Here is a 15,771-nt window from a genome sequence, read left to right on the forward strand (position 1 = left end):
AAATCACATCCACTGTGTTGTTAAAACATCCAATTTAAAACCAACCTCCTGATAGGAGTAAGTTGGTAATGGTTGGTTCTTGAAAAATGCAACTTTTACACTGAACTATGTTTTCTAATTTACATTTTTCAGTTTTACCATTAAGAGTCCTTTCAGATTTTTCATGTGAACACAATGTCAGTCTAAGTTTTAAAAAACTGACATCACTAATACATTATCAGTATTAAAAATGACTTATTTTGACATAAAAGTTAAAATTTAATGGCAAATCTATTCTCTGACCTGGGATTGTGTCCAGATGAGACTGATTTGCTGAAGTTGGAAATGTAGGAACTGTTGGTGTTTCTGTACCATTTTTGCATCCACCTGTGCAGTATCAGTACATTAAGTGGGTTCCACATCATCTTTTGCACATCCTATAAGCCTTTTCCTTTGCCTCTCACTCTTTGCAGCAGCCAGTCATAAGAGGTTGTGTCATTAGAATATAAAGCTACAGCCAGGGCCGGATTTACTCTCCCTGCCGCCCCAAGGCCAGGTTCCGCATCAATGGAGAATGTCAACCAGATGGCAGGGCGGCGGGGTTAGTTTCAATTATTTTTTTACTGTTTCTTTATTTTTTTAACTTTATCACTTTTTATTTAATTATTTCTTCTTATTTTTATTTATTTAATTATTTTTTTATCAATTTAATTTTTTTAGATTTTTATTTATCTTTTTTACTTTTTTTATCATTTTTTAAATCTTATTATTGTTTATTTTTTATAATTATTTTCTTATTTTTTAATAATTTGTTTCTTTTTTTTTTTACTTTTTAATCACCTTTTTATTTTGTTATTTAATTATTTCATTTTATTATTTTTTTATTTTTATTTATTTAATTTAAAAAAAAATCAATTTAATAATTTTTTCACCTAACTTTATTGGTATCACACAGGAGAAAGCAATCCCCTGTGTGATAGCAATTGGAGGTGGCAGGTTCTCTTTATTGACCTCGTCAATAAAGAACTCCAATGGAACTGTGACAGGTGAGAGGAAGAGCACAGCTCTACCCTATCACTGTCTATATGGAGTGGCAGGGTTAGTTTTAACCCTGCCGCTCTGCTCACTGCAGTGAGGAGAGACTCGGTGGAGGAGCCTGGAGGATGGAACCAGAGGAGAGAGGTAAGTAGAGGGGGGAGGGGAGGCTGCAGACTTTTTGCATGTGATCTCGGCGACATCGCAAAAGATCACATGTAAACGAACAATCGACTTCCCTCACTCTCCATTTAGTCCTGCTTGTGCAAAGCAGGACTAAATGTTAGCGTTAAGTTGCCCTCTCTACATTTAGTTCTGCTTCCCCACAAGGACACCGCTGCTGCCCCTCTGCGCCCGGGCGCAATTAAGCATAGTTGAAATACATAAGAGAAAGACAAGCTGAAGTGGGCAATATGAAAGCACTGCAATGATTGATAATCAGTCTTAGAGGCTTTAATAATAACTTCTCACATTTAGTTAATTTTAAAAACAAGTTTTTATTTGTTTTGCAATTAGGACAACACATCAGTCATGGACTCAAATATCGGTTTGACAGCAGCTAACATGCTTGAAGAGATGATGGAAATTACTGGTCAAAACCTGGTTAGGATGGAAGTTGAAGATCATTACAAATTCATCAAACAACTTGGAAGAGGAAAATATGGCCAAGTAACCTTGGTTATCCACCGTCAAAGAGGTAATTGAAAGTCACAGATAATTACAGATAAATTGTATCAAGAGAATGTCAATAATCAATTTCAATTCACCTTATTATTTGTAGTAAATCAGTCTGATCTGTACAGAATTATGCACCTTAAGATTTCAGGCTAGAACAAATTATGAGCTGTATGATTCCCAGCAGATAGGGCAGGTGCCCTCATAGGAATGTTTAACCTCGTCTCTTGTCCTGGAGACAACTATAACATTTTGCATTTTCTATCACTTTTTGCCTCAATGACTTTTGGCTATAGGTTGTTATGGAATTGCATTGTAGTTTTGCTATGTATTAAGTTTAACATGCACAGTGCTTTTATTAAGAATTTCATTTATGCATCTAACATTCACATTCATTAACATCAAGTGCCATTTATTAGTTAAAAAATATAAAAAAATAGTTTTGACTCTTTGCAGCCTGACATAAAAATGACACTCCAGCATAAAGGAACAAAGAAGTACCCGTATGTTTAACCCCCATGGCATTATAACTATGGGGTCTATTCACTAAGCTGCTGTAGGCAGCCGAGTGAAAGACCGACCTGAAGTGAAGTGAGTCGAATGCTGTTCGGCTATTCACTTCAGGCTGGTACGGCTGATTTCAGCCGTATATCGGCTGAAATCAGCCTACATCGGGTGGCTTTGCGTGGCTTCGGGTCGGCCGATCATGCTCAGCATGTTCAGCCGACCCGAAGTGCAGAAGGAGTTCGACTCAGCCGATCCAACATCTGGATCGGCTGAGCCGAACCTCCGGCAGGCTACTCGCTGCTGTTCGGTCTATTCTCATAGATGCCGAACAGCAGTGAGTGAATAGCCGAATGCGGCCGAGCGGCATTCGGCTCGGCTGTTCTGCTCAGTCCCTCTGCGGGACCGAGCAGAACAGAAAAACAGTTAAAAAAAGTAGAAAAATTAAAATAGAAAACAATTGTGCGGAGCTAGCAATGACAGCTAGCTCCGCCCAACAGGTTTCTATTGGACGGCGGTTCTGCTGCAGAGAGCGGGTACAATGCTTTTGAATAGAAAAAAAAAATTAAAACATTTTGACCATAGAAATGCATTGCTAGATTCCTATTGGCTATTTCAATTTGCAATAGCCAATAGCAAACTAGCATTGTACCCGCTCTCTGCTGCTGTCAATCAGTAGTGGACCGTGTCAGAATAAGAAAAAAAAGAAAAAGCAGTGTTTCTCTCCTTGGTGGCCGGAAGCGGGAGACTCCCGGAGCGCCAGGGAGAGTTTGCTGTCTGGAGATCAGTGTCCCTGGTTAGCTGGTAACCAGGGTCGCTGATCTCTCTGCAAGTGGCCGGAGCCAGCCGTAAGATCATGGCTGGCTCTGCCCAGCTGTGAGAAGCAGGCTGTCTGCCGGCCAATGGCCAGCCTCTCGGCCAGCTTCAGCTTTCAGCGTGGCTCAGCCGAGCCGAGGCATATGCGTTCGGCTCGACTGAGCCGCTCGGCCAAGTTCGGGAGCTGTACGGGCTATAGTGAATAGCCCGTACAGCAGCCCTTCGGTTCTACTGAACCGAAGGGGTCCTGGGGCCGAAGCCAGCCAAAGGATCGGCAGAAGCTACGGCTAGATTCTTCGGCTGCTTCGTGAATAGACCCCTATGTTATGCAACTGAGATGGGATGGCATAATAAAAAGTGGGGTGGATTTGCCAAATACACTATATGTCTAAAAGTACGTGAACACCGAACCATCACACCTATCAATATGGTCAATAGAGTGTAGGCACCATTCCAAATGACGGGTATTGTTAATGATACAGAATACAAAAGAAAGTTTAGACAAATGTACACTTCCGACTTCCTGGGAACAGTTTGGGGAAGGCCCTTTTCTATTCCAGCATGCCCCCCTATACACATAGCCAGCGTGATAAAGAAATTATTTGACAAGTTTGGTGTGAGAACCTCATGTGGCCTAAACAGAGCCTTGACCTTGACCCTACTGAACACCTTTGGGATGAATTTGAACATCAATTGCAAAATCCACTTGCCCAATATCAGTACCTGATGTCACAAATTAATGCTTTTCCAGAAGATTGAATGCTACTAGAGCTGGAAACAGGGGGAAAATTCAATGTTAAGGTTCATAATTATGGATTGGGATATCCAACAAGCTTATATAGATATCATGGGCAGATGTCTACAAACTGTGGGCCATATAATGTATGCAAACTACTTCCCAAAAACAGAAATAACATAATATTTTGTAACGTTACAATGTAGACATAAAACTGAAAATCTATTGTAACCAAGGTTTGTATATACGTAGAGGCACTTGCATAAGAATAGCTGGTGTAGTATTTAGAGATGTTTTCATCTTGTGTCTGCGACAGGCCCCAAAAATTGTGTAATCTATATATATTTATCTTTTTCTTTACATTTAGCCTGAGTTAGGCATTAACTAGATCACGAGTTAGCTTATTACTATGACAATGCAAAGAGCAAATGTGTTGTTCAACATGTAGTAGCTTACAACATCCAATATTTTATAAAATATTCTCACATTTTTATGTATACTTATTTTACAGGAACACCAATGGCTTTAAAGCTTCTTACAAAAACTTTAACCAAGAGGCAGAATTTCCTGTATGAATACTGTGTGGCTCTATCCCTATCTACTCACCCACATATTATTGGCATGTTCGGAATCGCATTTGAATCTTCTGAGCACTATGGTTTCCTGTATGAAGCTGCGCTGCAAAAAGATCTAATTTCCATTATAAAGCCAAGTGTAAGAAAAAGTTAAATTTTATGTTTTATTTTTAATGTGCTATAAGTTGATAAAATTTGTGAGTTATAATTATAAAATTATAAAGGACTATACGGGCAATCAAGGAGTCAATCTGGCGAAGACTTTATAGTCCTCTTTATTATCTATATTGTTGGGAATCAGCCTAGGGCAGGGCTAATAGTGGGTTACTTTGGGTTTCTTTGAGAGGACAGGTACTTTCCCTTTAGACCTACCTAATTAGATACCTATTAAGACAGGTAAGAGAAGGGAGATGTTTGAGTTGAAGACAGAGAGGAGCAATTCTCACTGCTTTCTGTAGTTGCTAGGAAGCAGGAGGTCCATGCTAGCAGCCAGCCTAAGGTGGGAACCAGAGATAGAGATAGAGGTGGAGAGGCATAAAACTTTGCACACAAGCGGCTGTGTATTACAATGATCCAGGATAAGCTACAAGGGCTCAAGGAGAAGAGACCAGTGGTGACCACCAGTCGTTATTACAGGAAAGTTCTGCACAGAGGTAGAGTTTTACACTGGATTACTGCACAAGTCTGTAAGAAATACACAAAGCACACCAAGATTCAAGAAAGAATACACATGGCTCTTGTATTTTTTAAGCAATATTTGCTTATCCCTGGGTTTTAACAGATGCTAAAGCAAGTACAATTCCTATAGGAACATAATCTCTAGCAATAAATGAAACTTTTAGGGCTAAATAGTAATGTACAGTATGTAGATACAATTAGCAGAAAAATTAATAATTGTATTCCCTTAAAGTTAAGGGTATAAGTAAAGTATATAAGTTAAGTTAAGGGTACTGATATTTTATAAATACTGTATAAGGTATGAAATAAAAACTAAAAAAATAGAGCTTAAAAAGCAGATTGCTTAGGTAATTACAACAAAAACATTTACAACTTGATACATTCTAAAGGAAAGAAGTTTGATAATACAGAGGCTACAAAAGATAACTTGGGAAATATACTTGTAAAGAACAAAGCAAAAATATTAATTGTTACTAGCATAACACAAGAACATGTCCAGGTTATACCTAAATAACATTAACATAGCTAAAGAAACTAACCCAGATGGTCATCCCCCTGTCATATAAGGGTTAAGTATTAGAAAAGCACTCTCATTTTTTGTAGACTTTTTCTCTTAAAGGTTTTATTGATTTTTAAGGGTTACAAAGTATGGTTTGACAGCCAAATGGGAAATAATTCCAGAGAAAAACAGTAATGACATCATGTAGACATTAACATACCATAAAGAAACAGTATAGTGTAAGAAATATAAGAAAGGCAGAATCCAGAATGGATTAGAAAGATTAGATTTTAGCTGAAATGTTAGAGAATTGAGTGGAATATTGGAGGCAAGATTGGGCAACAAAGGAAACCCTATGAGGGACGTTAGTTGTTGCCCCATAGAGAAGGTGTCAGGAGGGGCGAGGGAAGCAGGTTGATGGGCAACGTAAATAGGTGGTGAAGGTGAGGGATGGGGAGGTGGGGGGCAGGAAGGGTATTGAAGAGTGGGAAATGTTCAGGAAAGCGGAGGGAAGGGGAAAGGAGGTAGGGAAAGTTGGAAAGGCAGTAGAGAAAATGGCGAAAAATGGGAAAAGAGTGAAGTTAGGAAGGTGTTGGAGAAGGGGGGATTGTTTAGGTTGTGAATACAAAATACGAGGTTAAAATATTTTCAAGATTTTTCTGTGGGTGTCTGTCAGAATGGGTGTTAGTTTCATATAGATCTTTAGCAATTTATTTGATTTTTAACCTCATCAAAGTTCAATGAGAGAGTCTTCCAAGCCCTGGCTATGGTTGGTCAGGAGGCCATAAAAATATGTGTAATTAGGGACCGTCTCTAGTCAGAAGAAATAAGGTATGGGTTTGCTAAAAAGGGCATCCCACACACACTTATGTAAGTTAGTATTGAGAAGAGAACAGATGAGGCCTCATCTACCCTTAGGCCTCGTGTGCACTACCTGCACTAGCTGGCTGCATGTAAACACAAGAGTTATCTAGATTACTTTTTCTGGTTTGGTTGTTGCTGGGCTTAGTCACTTTTACACACGTTTACATGCCTTTACATGCATTAACACATGTTTAACTACATAAAACTGGGCTGAATGGACTCAGGAAGCAGACATTTCTAGTTGGGTATAGCTTCTAAAAAAACTAGAAGCTGCTGAAAGTCTAGGTGTGCATTGCTGGGCCTAGTCACTTTTACACATGTTTACATGCCTTTACATGCATTAACACGTTTAGCTACGTAAAACTGGGTTGAATGGACTCAGGAAGCAGAAATTTCTAGTTGGGTATAGCTTCTAATAAACCTAGATGCTGCTGAAAGTCTAGGTGTGCATTCAGTCATAGAAAAGTATTACATGAGTCCAGGTATATTTAGAAAAGAGCTCCAAATGCTCCTGGACTGATGTTTTTCCGACGTAGTGTACATGAGGCCTTATCCACAATCGATTAACTCAAGGACAGATCCACTAGATGTGTGCCATTGTACATCCTCTTAAATATGCTGAAGGGTAAGTAGGAATATATTTAGCCAAGCTAAAGGTCACATAGAGGACCTTGTAGGAATTTTCAAGTGCCAGGGAATTTTTTAGCGTTTAGCAATTGCAAATCTCCTGCCAGTCCTCAGGCTGAAGTGTCATGCCCAGCACAGCTTCAGACTTTGTTTGATATGTCCTTGGGTCATGTATACCAGGGGGCTGAAGGGAAGAGTAAATTGAAGACTTGAGGCTGAGGGAGTGTGGGTTTCTGTGGCAATGCTGCTCAAAGGCTATACTAATGAGGGAAGATGTGTTATGTTTTAGTAAGGACTTAATAAAATGTTGTATTTCCAGGTAATAGTACTGTTCCCATAATGAGATAGTGTAAGAGTCCTGTATTTGTTAAAAAGTTTCGATGCCCATGAAGGTCAATTTAAAAATGTTGTTAACACCATGGGTTCTCCACCATATAAACTGGGCCTGAATCTCAAGGTCTGGGGAACAAAGGGCAATTTAATATCTCCCATATAGGTAAATTGGGGCATAATAATTTCCCTGAGTACTTGACTGAGTCCCACACTGAAAGGAATGAGTTAATATAGGATTAAGCTTTGGTGGGCATTTTGGTGGGTATAGCCATGGCAGAATAGATATGGGAACAGGGTGGCACTTGACTAGATCCAAGGTTGTACACAAAGGGAGTTCCTAGGTTGCGTATAGTAGTGCCAAGGGCGCATTGTGTGGCAGCTATATAGTAGGATTCTTCTTCTCCCATTGTGTCATTACCCCTCTGTGATTTCAAAAGGATGTCACTAGCACACCATTTAGGTGAAATCAACAGAGTCCATTTATTAATAAATGGACTCTGTTGATTTCACCTAAATGGATGTCACCAACATCTTTTTGAAAACTTGTATATCTTCACGGCGCCATCCGTGGTCACTACTAGCAACCACCAAGATTTCAAGGAACATTCTATAACGGTAAGGAGTGCAGCAAGTCACTCATATAATACCCCTCTATGGTCCCCCACCACTGGATTGCCCTTGTGGTTGATTTTATGTTGATTGGCTTATGTTTCACACTCGACCATAACACCTCCCTCCTAAGGCACTAGGGTCCTAAGGCACCTTTATACACTACTTACCCAAGAATAATTGAAAATCTTTTCTGGATCACCCATGTGACATCAAAAGCATGTGGCAAGTGAAATAATACTTGGATTTTGATCAGCTAATGGTTTAGGGAAGATATTTGTGTCTGGAGGGGATTTACAACCAAGTGCACAGGGGCGGCAGGGGTGTGGAATCTCCTGACGCCTGGAGCATGCACTTCTGGGCGCCGGGTGGTAAGTTGTTTTATACATTTAGCCCTGCTTTGGGCAAGCAGAGCTAAATGTAGAGCAGGGAAGCCACTTGTATCCAGCCAGCAGGTCTGTCCTCCCCCCGCTGCCCACCCCACGCCTACCTCTCTCCTCGCTGGCTCTGTCCTCTTGGTTCTGTCTTCCCCCCACCGCCATGTATCTCTCATCGCCAGCTGGAGATCCTCAGGACTGAGAGTAGGGAGCAGAGCGGAAGGGGGATGACTTACAAAATGCAATGAGGACTTCACAAGTTTTGGTAGGGACATTGGCATGGAAAACTTGTGGGTAGTGGACATCAAAAAACTTGGATTTAGAAAGATTGGCTAAATGTCTTTCCTGAAGACAGGCCAGGTCAATCCAATTGTGCAGATATCAGAATAATTTAAATATCTTTTGGGGGAAGTTAAGGTCTTGGACATTAAGGATTAGCCAATTAAGCGTCATTTTTGTGTAATATCAAGAAGCTGATGGAGCATCCCTGGGACTCACGGGGGAGGGTGAAGGGAACAGGGTAGGAAGGGGGGAAAAGAGGAGGGGAGAAAGATAATGAAGAAGGGGGAGGGAAGGGAGGAAGAGGAAGGAGGGAATGGAAAAGGCGGGAGGAAAGGAAGGGACCAGAAAGTACATAATTTTCATAGGCATGAAGAGCAGGTGGTGAGCTGGTCTAATGACTTGCAGTTGAGGCAGCATGGGTCCACCTGGGCAGGGGGTCCCCTATGGTTGAAAATGATGAGGGAGATTATGGCTTTGAAGAGTGCATAGTAACAATGTAAGGTGAGTGAAGTCCATGACAGGACTGTAGCATGGTACTCATACCGGATGGCTCAAAAATAGGATACCACTACAGTGGTTATTAGACGGTATAATAGAAATGGCAAACATGTAAATCTGCAAAAGACCATGAAGGTCATCTGCAGCAGCTGGGAGATGCATTAGTATAAACAGTAGTGGGCATAGGAAAAACAGCAAATGCCAATAGTCGCCTGAACCCAAGATTGGCACCAATGTGCTGTGCAGGACTCATTTGAAAGTATCATGGATCTGATGTTGGGTTAGATGATGGTAAACAATGTAAGAAAGTGCCTAGAATGCACATGGGGCGTTCTATACACCTCCTTACATTGCACACAGGACTGAGTGGCCAGGGACCGTCCCCCAAGAGAAATTAGGACAAAAAATAATTTGCAATAGTGAATAAAGGTTCATAAGTTACAGCAGGCTGCCGCAAATGGCCTTATTCTTTCTGTCCCAAGAATGGTCTGTATTAACCCTATTATGACAAAGGAATGGAATACCAGCAACAGTGTAAACAATATAGGTAAGAAAGACTGCCACACTGGTAATGTCCCAGACTCACAAATCCGCATTTTAGTATAGTACAACATAGTGTTCATTGGTCCTGGACTGTGTAGTTACTTTATTTATTTTGCATGGCAAACTAGGGCCCACAAAATATTCTTTATTGTGGGGGTTGAGAGCGAGACTGGGAGACCAAGATAATCTTTCCCTAATCTATCCAATACAATAAAAAGTGTTGGCTATGCACACACTTTAGCTCTGTCACATTTTCCTGACAAACTGTTCTAAATTTACAATCTTCTGCCCTGTAAGGGAATATTTGTATAAGCATTCAAAAGACATTCTCCAGTGAATGTTTACAGATTGATCATTGAAACATTTGCTGACACTTGCCCTTCACATTCGTCTTGTTTATTACAGAGGTAATATGCACCTGTTGAATGTGGTAGCCAATAAATTGCTGGTGATTTGAATGTCACTTTAGTAGCTTTGACTCCAGCTCTGGTATCATAATAGTCAGAAGGAAAAGAACGTGTGGCCCCCACAGAGTTGAAATCAATCTTCACACCCATCAGCACTGGGGAGTTGCTTGGAATGTGTTCCCCAAAAATGTTATATAATAAACAAGACCTGAGCATATTTAAAGGTTTTCCTTTTGCAAAGGTAATGCTATACAAGTGGTTCAATTATTAGTTTTCAAGTTCCTAAGAAAGATAACTTTTGTGGACATTCTATTTCTACCTGCATCTTGTTGCTGTGTACACTTTATGGTATATATTTCCTCCAGATCTTCCAGGAAACATCAGCGCTAGAGAAACAACTTCAGAAACTTGGCTGAGAAATGGAAAGACCTGCAAGAGCGATGAGTGCTACATATGCTCTAACAGACAGACAGAGCTCTCAGACCTTATACTCATTTCTAAAACATTGAACCATACAGTGAAATGTCTGCAACTAATATTTCAGTTCCAGAAGATTAGAGGAAAGATTAGCCCTTGGCGTAAATCCCAAGGTAGCTCTTTGAGAAAAAAAGGACAACCTGTCAATAACAGACAAGTTCAATTAACGGAAATCTCATGCATGGTTCCTCTTCATGCTCTTCTTCCTCTGGTGGTGGGAAGGTCCAGAACAGAGCCATTGCTAGCTTTTTTTGCCCCCGAGGCAAGAACAAAAAAAGTGCCCCCTAACAGGCGTGTGACATCACCCAACGCCACGCATGTGCAGCCTTATGTATCGTCATGCTCCCCGCCTTCAGGATGTGTTTTCTTTATTTTTTCTTTATTTTTTGATATTTCTTAATTTTTTTTCATTTTATTTTATTTATTTATTTTTTACTGTTGGGGGCGCTTTGGAAAAGCATCCCCCTGATATTTCCCTTTTAAAATAGAAAAAGAAATTGAGGAATGGAAAGTACACATATACTGGAAATAATTACTATCAACCAGTTTCTGAATGGGGAGAAGAATCTGTACTGAGTCCTACTACCCATTCAGAAACTCATGAATATAGCGGAAGTGATGTAAAGCACTTCCTGTTCATACATAACTAGGGACACATAGTACTATGTGTCCCCAGTTATTTACAAACACAGGAGTGATCACCTGATCACTCCAGTGTTTTGCTGCATGCAGAGGATCAGTAAATATCACAGATTTTAACCGATCCTCCGCTCTCCATCCTGAGCCGCTCTGCCACACACAGAGGGGCGGCAAAGCCTGCAGCTTCTTCTCAGGTCCGCGATGCTCTTCCCTGCCTGTATGGGCAGAGACAGCGGGGATTCAAGGAGAAGTGAAGCACAGAAGCCTGTGTGTGTGTGTGTGGGGGGGGGGCATAGGAGGGAGCACTGTCACTTCAGGATGGCCGAGCGGTGAGGAGAGAAAAAGCCGCCGGCTGTCAGATCCTGGCCGTGCGGCTCACTCTCTCCTCACTGCTTGGCCATCCTAAAGTGACAGCTCCCTCCTCCGCCCCCCCCGCCGGCTTCACTTGAATCCCCGCTGTCTCTGCCCATACAGGGAGGGAAGAGCATCGCGGACCTGAGAAGAGCCTCTTCTCTCTGCCGTGCTGAGCCCTAGCTATGGCCCTGGTCCAGAATGCTGCAGAGAATGGCAATCTGTAACGACATGGCAATGCTCTCTGCAGTATTCCCCTTTAAGTCCAGAGTGGCTTGCTGACACACCTCCAAAGCTTGATGTTCTTGCCTCTCTAGACTCACAGGAAGTGGGTTGAATAATGCTGGGTATCATTCAACCCTGAAGACAACTGATGCTAGACCACAGAATTAGGGCAGTGCTGGATCATGGAGATTACTGCGCGGCACATTTTTGTTGTACAACAGGGAGTGGGGGCTGATTTACAAAAAATTATGTTTGAGTTGGGCTTTAAGAGCTTTTGGGCTGACAGGCATTCCATTGCATGGTTTATCTTCACCACATCCAATTTTCTGCTCTAATTGCGGATTACAGGTGGATTCTGAATGCAGAAAATTCAAAACAAAAACATTTGCTAAGCTATAATATATAGTGAGGTTTACTGAAGAAAACCTGAAAGCATGAAACCTGAAAACATGAATGCAACAGCAAATACTGACCTTTCTGGGTGTCCTGCTGACCCAGTTGCTTCAATACTCTAGCAAAAACACATTTGTGGACGGTGGAAAAACACATTTTGTTGAATACTTTTTATTTAAAAAATCCACTCCAATCCAGTTTGTTAGTATGATAAACACAAGAACCAAGGTACTTTATGATTTGCTGCGCTTTGGTCCTTACCTGTTACCTGCCTGGCCTTAAAAGAGGCTAATTGACGTTTTAGAGAAAAACATTGGATTTTTTTAATCTAACAAAATAGAATAATTTGTTTATTTAAAGTTTCGTTACAAGTGACATAAGATCAACATTTAAACGACATTGCTGTTTTTTTTATACCTAACCAACAATGCTACTTATTTTACTTTCCCCTTTTTTTATCAAAATGATTAAAGTTTATCTAAAGGCAAATCTTTTTTTTTTTTTTGCTTTGTTTAAAAAAAAAACATATCAGTGTTCAAACCATTCCTATATCTATCAAAACCTAAATTGATATATTTGTAATTGTTTCCAGTACTTTTATCACCTAAAATTGTATGCACAGTATATAATTTTATTAGGAAAAGGAGCAGAATTTCCAAAAAAAGTGAGCTAGATCATGCTGATAATTAGATTTCAAATGCTTCCCACATAACCCTTCAGTAATTATCATATTAATTTGTATTTTTGTTGCTTGTATATTTTAACAGGAAGGAGTACCAGAACCAATTGCCAAGAAGGTCACCAGTCAACTAGTGAGCGCCCTTGAATTCATCCACAGCAGAGGCCTGGTTTATCGAGATGTAAAACCTGAAAATGTGCTTCTCTTCGGTAGAGATTGTCAAAGAATCAAACTTACTGATTTTGGACTGACTCGTCCCAAAGGCACCTTGCTTAAACTTGTGTCTGGTATCATTCCTTACACGGCACCAGAATTAAGCAACTCTCAGAATGGAGAGGCAGTTGCCATTGATTTCACTCTAGATACATGGGCCTTTGGAGTTCTTCTCTTTTGTTTGATGACAGGATATTTCCCTTGGGAAAAAACACTGCCATCTGATCCGTTTTTTGAAGATTTTATATTGTGGCAGCAAACTGGCAGTCATGAAGAGCTATCTTGGCATTGGAGAAAACTTACATTTGAGGCCATGGATATGCTCAGGCAGTTAATGGCACTGAACCCTTCTGAAAGAAGTTCAGTGAATAGAGCTTTACGATATCTAAACTATCCATGGATCGTGGATAATTGGAAATCATTGCAAGAATTAAAATAATTCTGCTGCTTTATATATTTCTTCATACAGGCTTGTTTTATGATAGCACAATGACATCATTGTCAGAAATATAGTTAGTAGAGAATACTAACATCTATAATGTCTCAGTCTATGCCATTTCTTATTTTGGGTGCTTCAGTCCTTTTCTTGACCAAAATCTACCAACCTTTCCAGCCACAGACAAACTACTCTCACTCTCTGGTGTGTCAGATCCATTACAAGTTTATTAAATAGTAAACTTGCTCTTAAACTTTTTTGAATTGCATTCTATGGTTTTATTGTATGTTAATCAAGGTAATGCCAGTTTCTCAATCACAAAGATCCTTCTGGTAGAAGTACAGAAAATTCTAGCAGTGAGTGTATTAGGCCAGTAGGTGGCTGATGCTGCTGGTGGATTAAGGACTGAAGAGGGACAATACTCAAATACTGTCACTTTCATACTATCAATCACCAGCATCTAAGAGAACCAGTCATAGGAAGGAACACTAGTCATGGTGCTTCCTACTAGTTTATTACAGAATAGATCATTGTGATAGGTATGTCACGGACATGAAAAGCAGAGGACCAGATAGCACAGCAGGAACCATATTTTTATTTACTTAAGAATGATAGTACCAAATGCAGTTTTCTTTCTATTTTCACATACCTCTGATATATAGACAATACAATACACTTAACAGTAGATCTTTTGTAGAAGATAGTGATGTGTTTAGAAATTGGATTACAGTTCCCATTTAAGGCAGACAGAATGTATGTCAAATGTCACTTTTGGTAAAACGTTTAACAGTTTTTTGTAACATCTGAAATTACCTAATAAAATGAGGACATGCATAACATTGTGATGCCTTTTTAATATTTCTTTCTGTAATCCATGCCGTTGATTTAAAATTAAAATAGATGCCAGTGTTATGTTAAACAGCATCCATTAGGTGATAAAAAACCTTACAGAGTTATTCACAGAAGGGTGAAGAGTTTGGAGAAGGCAGGAGAAGTGAACAATCTAGGACAACATAGCTGAACTGGAAAGTGAGCTGAATTGGAGAATTTTTTCAAATCAGCTATTTTGGCCTAGATTGTTCACTTCTCCTGCCTTCTCCAAACTCTTCACCCTTTTGTGAATAACCCTGTTACATTTCTCCATACTTTTATCTATATCGAAACGAAAAGGCATTTACATCAAAAGCTTGTAACACACAAGCAAGGTGTGAGTGATAGCACTTCTGTAAGTGTGGGGAAGATAAAAATTGTACTGGATGAGTCAACCCTACGAGGAAACTACCCAACCACTCTGACTTCTTCTAAAGGAAAATGTTTTGTTACCCATGGCAACCAGCTTACAACTTTTTTGTTTTTTTACTGCAAGCATGAAAACAGAAAGATCTGATTAGATATAATTATAACTAAGGACACTTTATGGTAATATTGCCCTTTACATTTGTACTGTGTCATACATAACTGACTGCTACATTACAATATACTAGCACTGGTATATGTGGTATACTTCTGATGTTCAGTTCCTGCTTAAGGTGTCTGATTTTCCCTATGTTTGAGTGTAGTGCTGCAATTTCCTTTCACATTCAGAAAACACACAAGTTAATAACTGGCTTTTGACCTAAACTTAGTTTGTTTTAGCCACCAACGCCAACTGGTGAACATCCCTGATTCCACTAATAACCAGTACAGCTACGTCATACAGACTGGTGAAAACCTAGAACCCCTCTTGAATACTCCTTGATAGACATGTGCACTGACAAAAAATTCGTTTAGCTTCGTTTCGTTTTAAATTCGGATTTGTGTTATTTCGTTTTTCGGGATTCGGGTGTGAAAGTCAATTTGAATTCAGAATTCGGATTCGGACGAAATTCGGTAGTGGTAGTTCGTTCGAACGTTCGTTTGCAGCAAAGTGACATTCAATGTCACTTTGCTCCAACGAACTAAACGAATAAGAAACGAACACGAAACGAACGTTCAAACGAACTACCGCTATCGAATTTCGGAAACGGAAATTCGGATTCGTTTGCATTCATTATATCTGTAATTCGGAATTCAGATACATCCGAATGTCCGAATTTCCGAAAATTCGTCCGAATTTCGATTCGGAACGAAACGAATCGCACATGTCTACTCCTTGATACTCTTTTATACCGAGCCCTCATCAGGCATGGAGTCCTGTCCTAAAACATTATTTAAGGGACATTTAAAGTTATTACAGACCAACATCAAAAATAAAAACTCCTCTCTCTTTTTAATTTTACAGACACATGAATAGATGAATGTTACTGAGGAGATATTCTTACCATGCCAAAAAAACATCTCCA

The 15,771-nt window shown here is 39.9% G+C and overlaps 1 protein-coding gene across 1 annotated transcript; it reads left to right on the forward strand.

Moving 5' to 3' along the window:
- Positions 1-1,545: 1,545 nt before the first annotated feature.
- On the forward strand, positions 1,546-13,453 carry LOC108796159 (serine/threonine-protein kinase SBK1-like). The gene is made up of 3 exons (XM_018567588.1): positions 1,546-1,711; positions 4,257-4,459; positions 12,890-13,453. Exons 1-3 carry the CDS (start codon positions 1,546-1,548, stop codon positions 13,451-13,453), a joined length of 933 nt encoding a protein of 310 aa, XP_018423090.1.
- Positions 13,454-15,771: the final 2,318 nt, after the last annotated feature.

This window comes from Nanorana parkeri, unplaced genomic scaffold, assembly GCF_000935625.1.
Source record: "Nanorana parkeri isolate BGI_ZX_2015 unplaced genomic scaffold, ASM93562v1 scaffold1070, whole genome shotgun sequence".
Classification (NCBI taxonomy): domain Eukaryota; kingdom Metazoa; phylum Chordata; class Amphibia; order Anura; family Dicroglossidae; genus Nanorana; species Nanorana parkeri.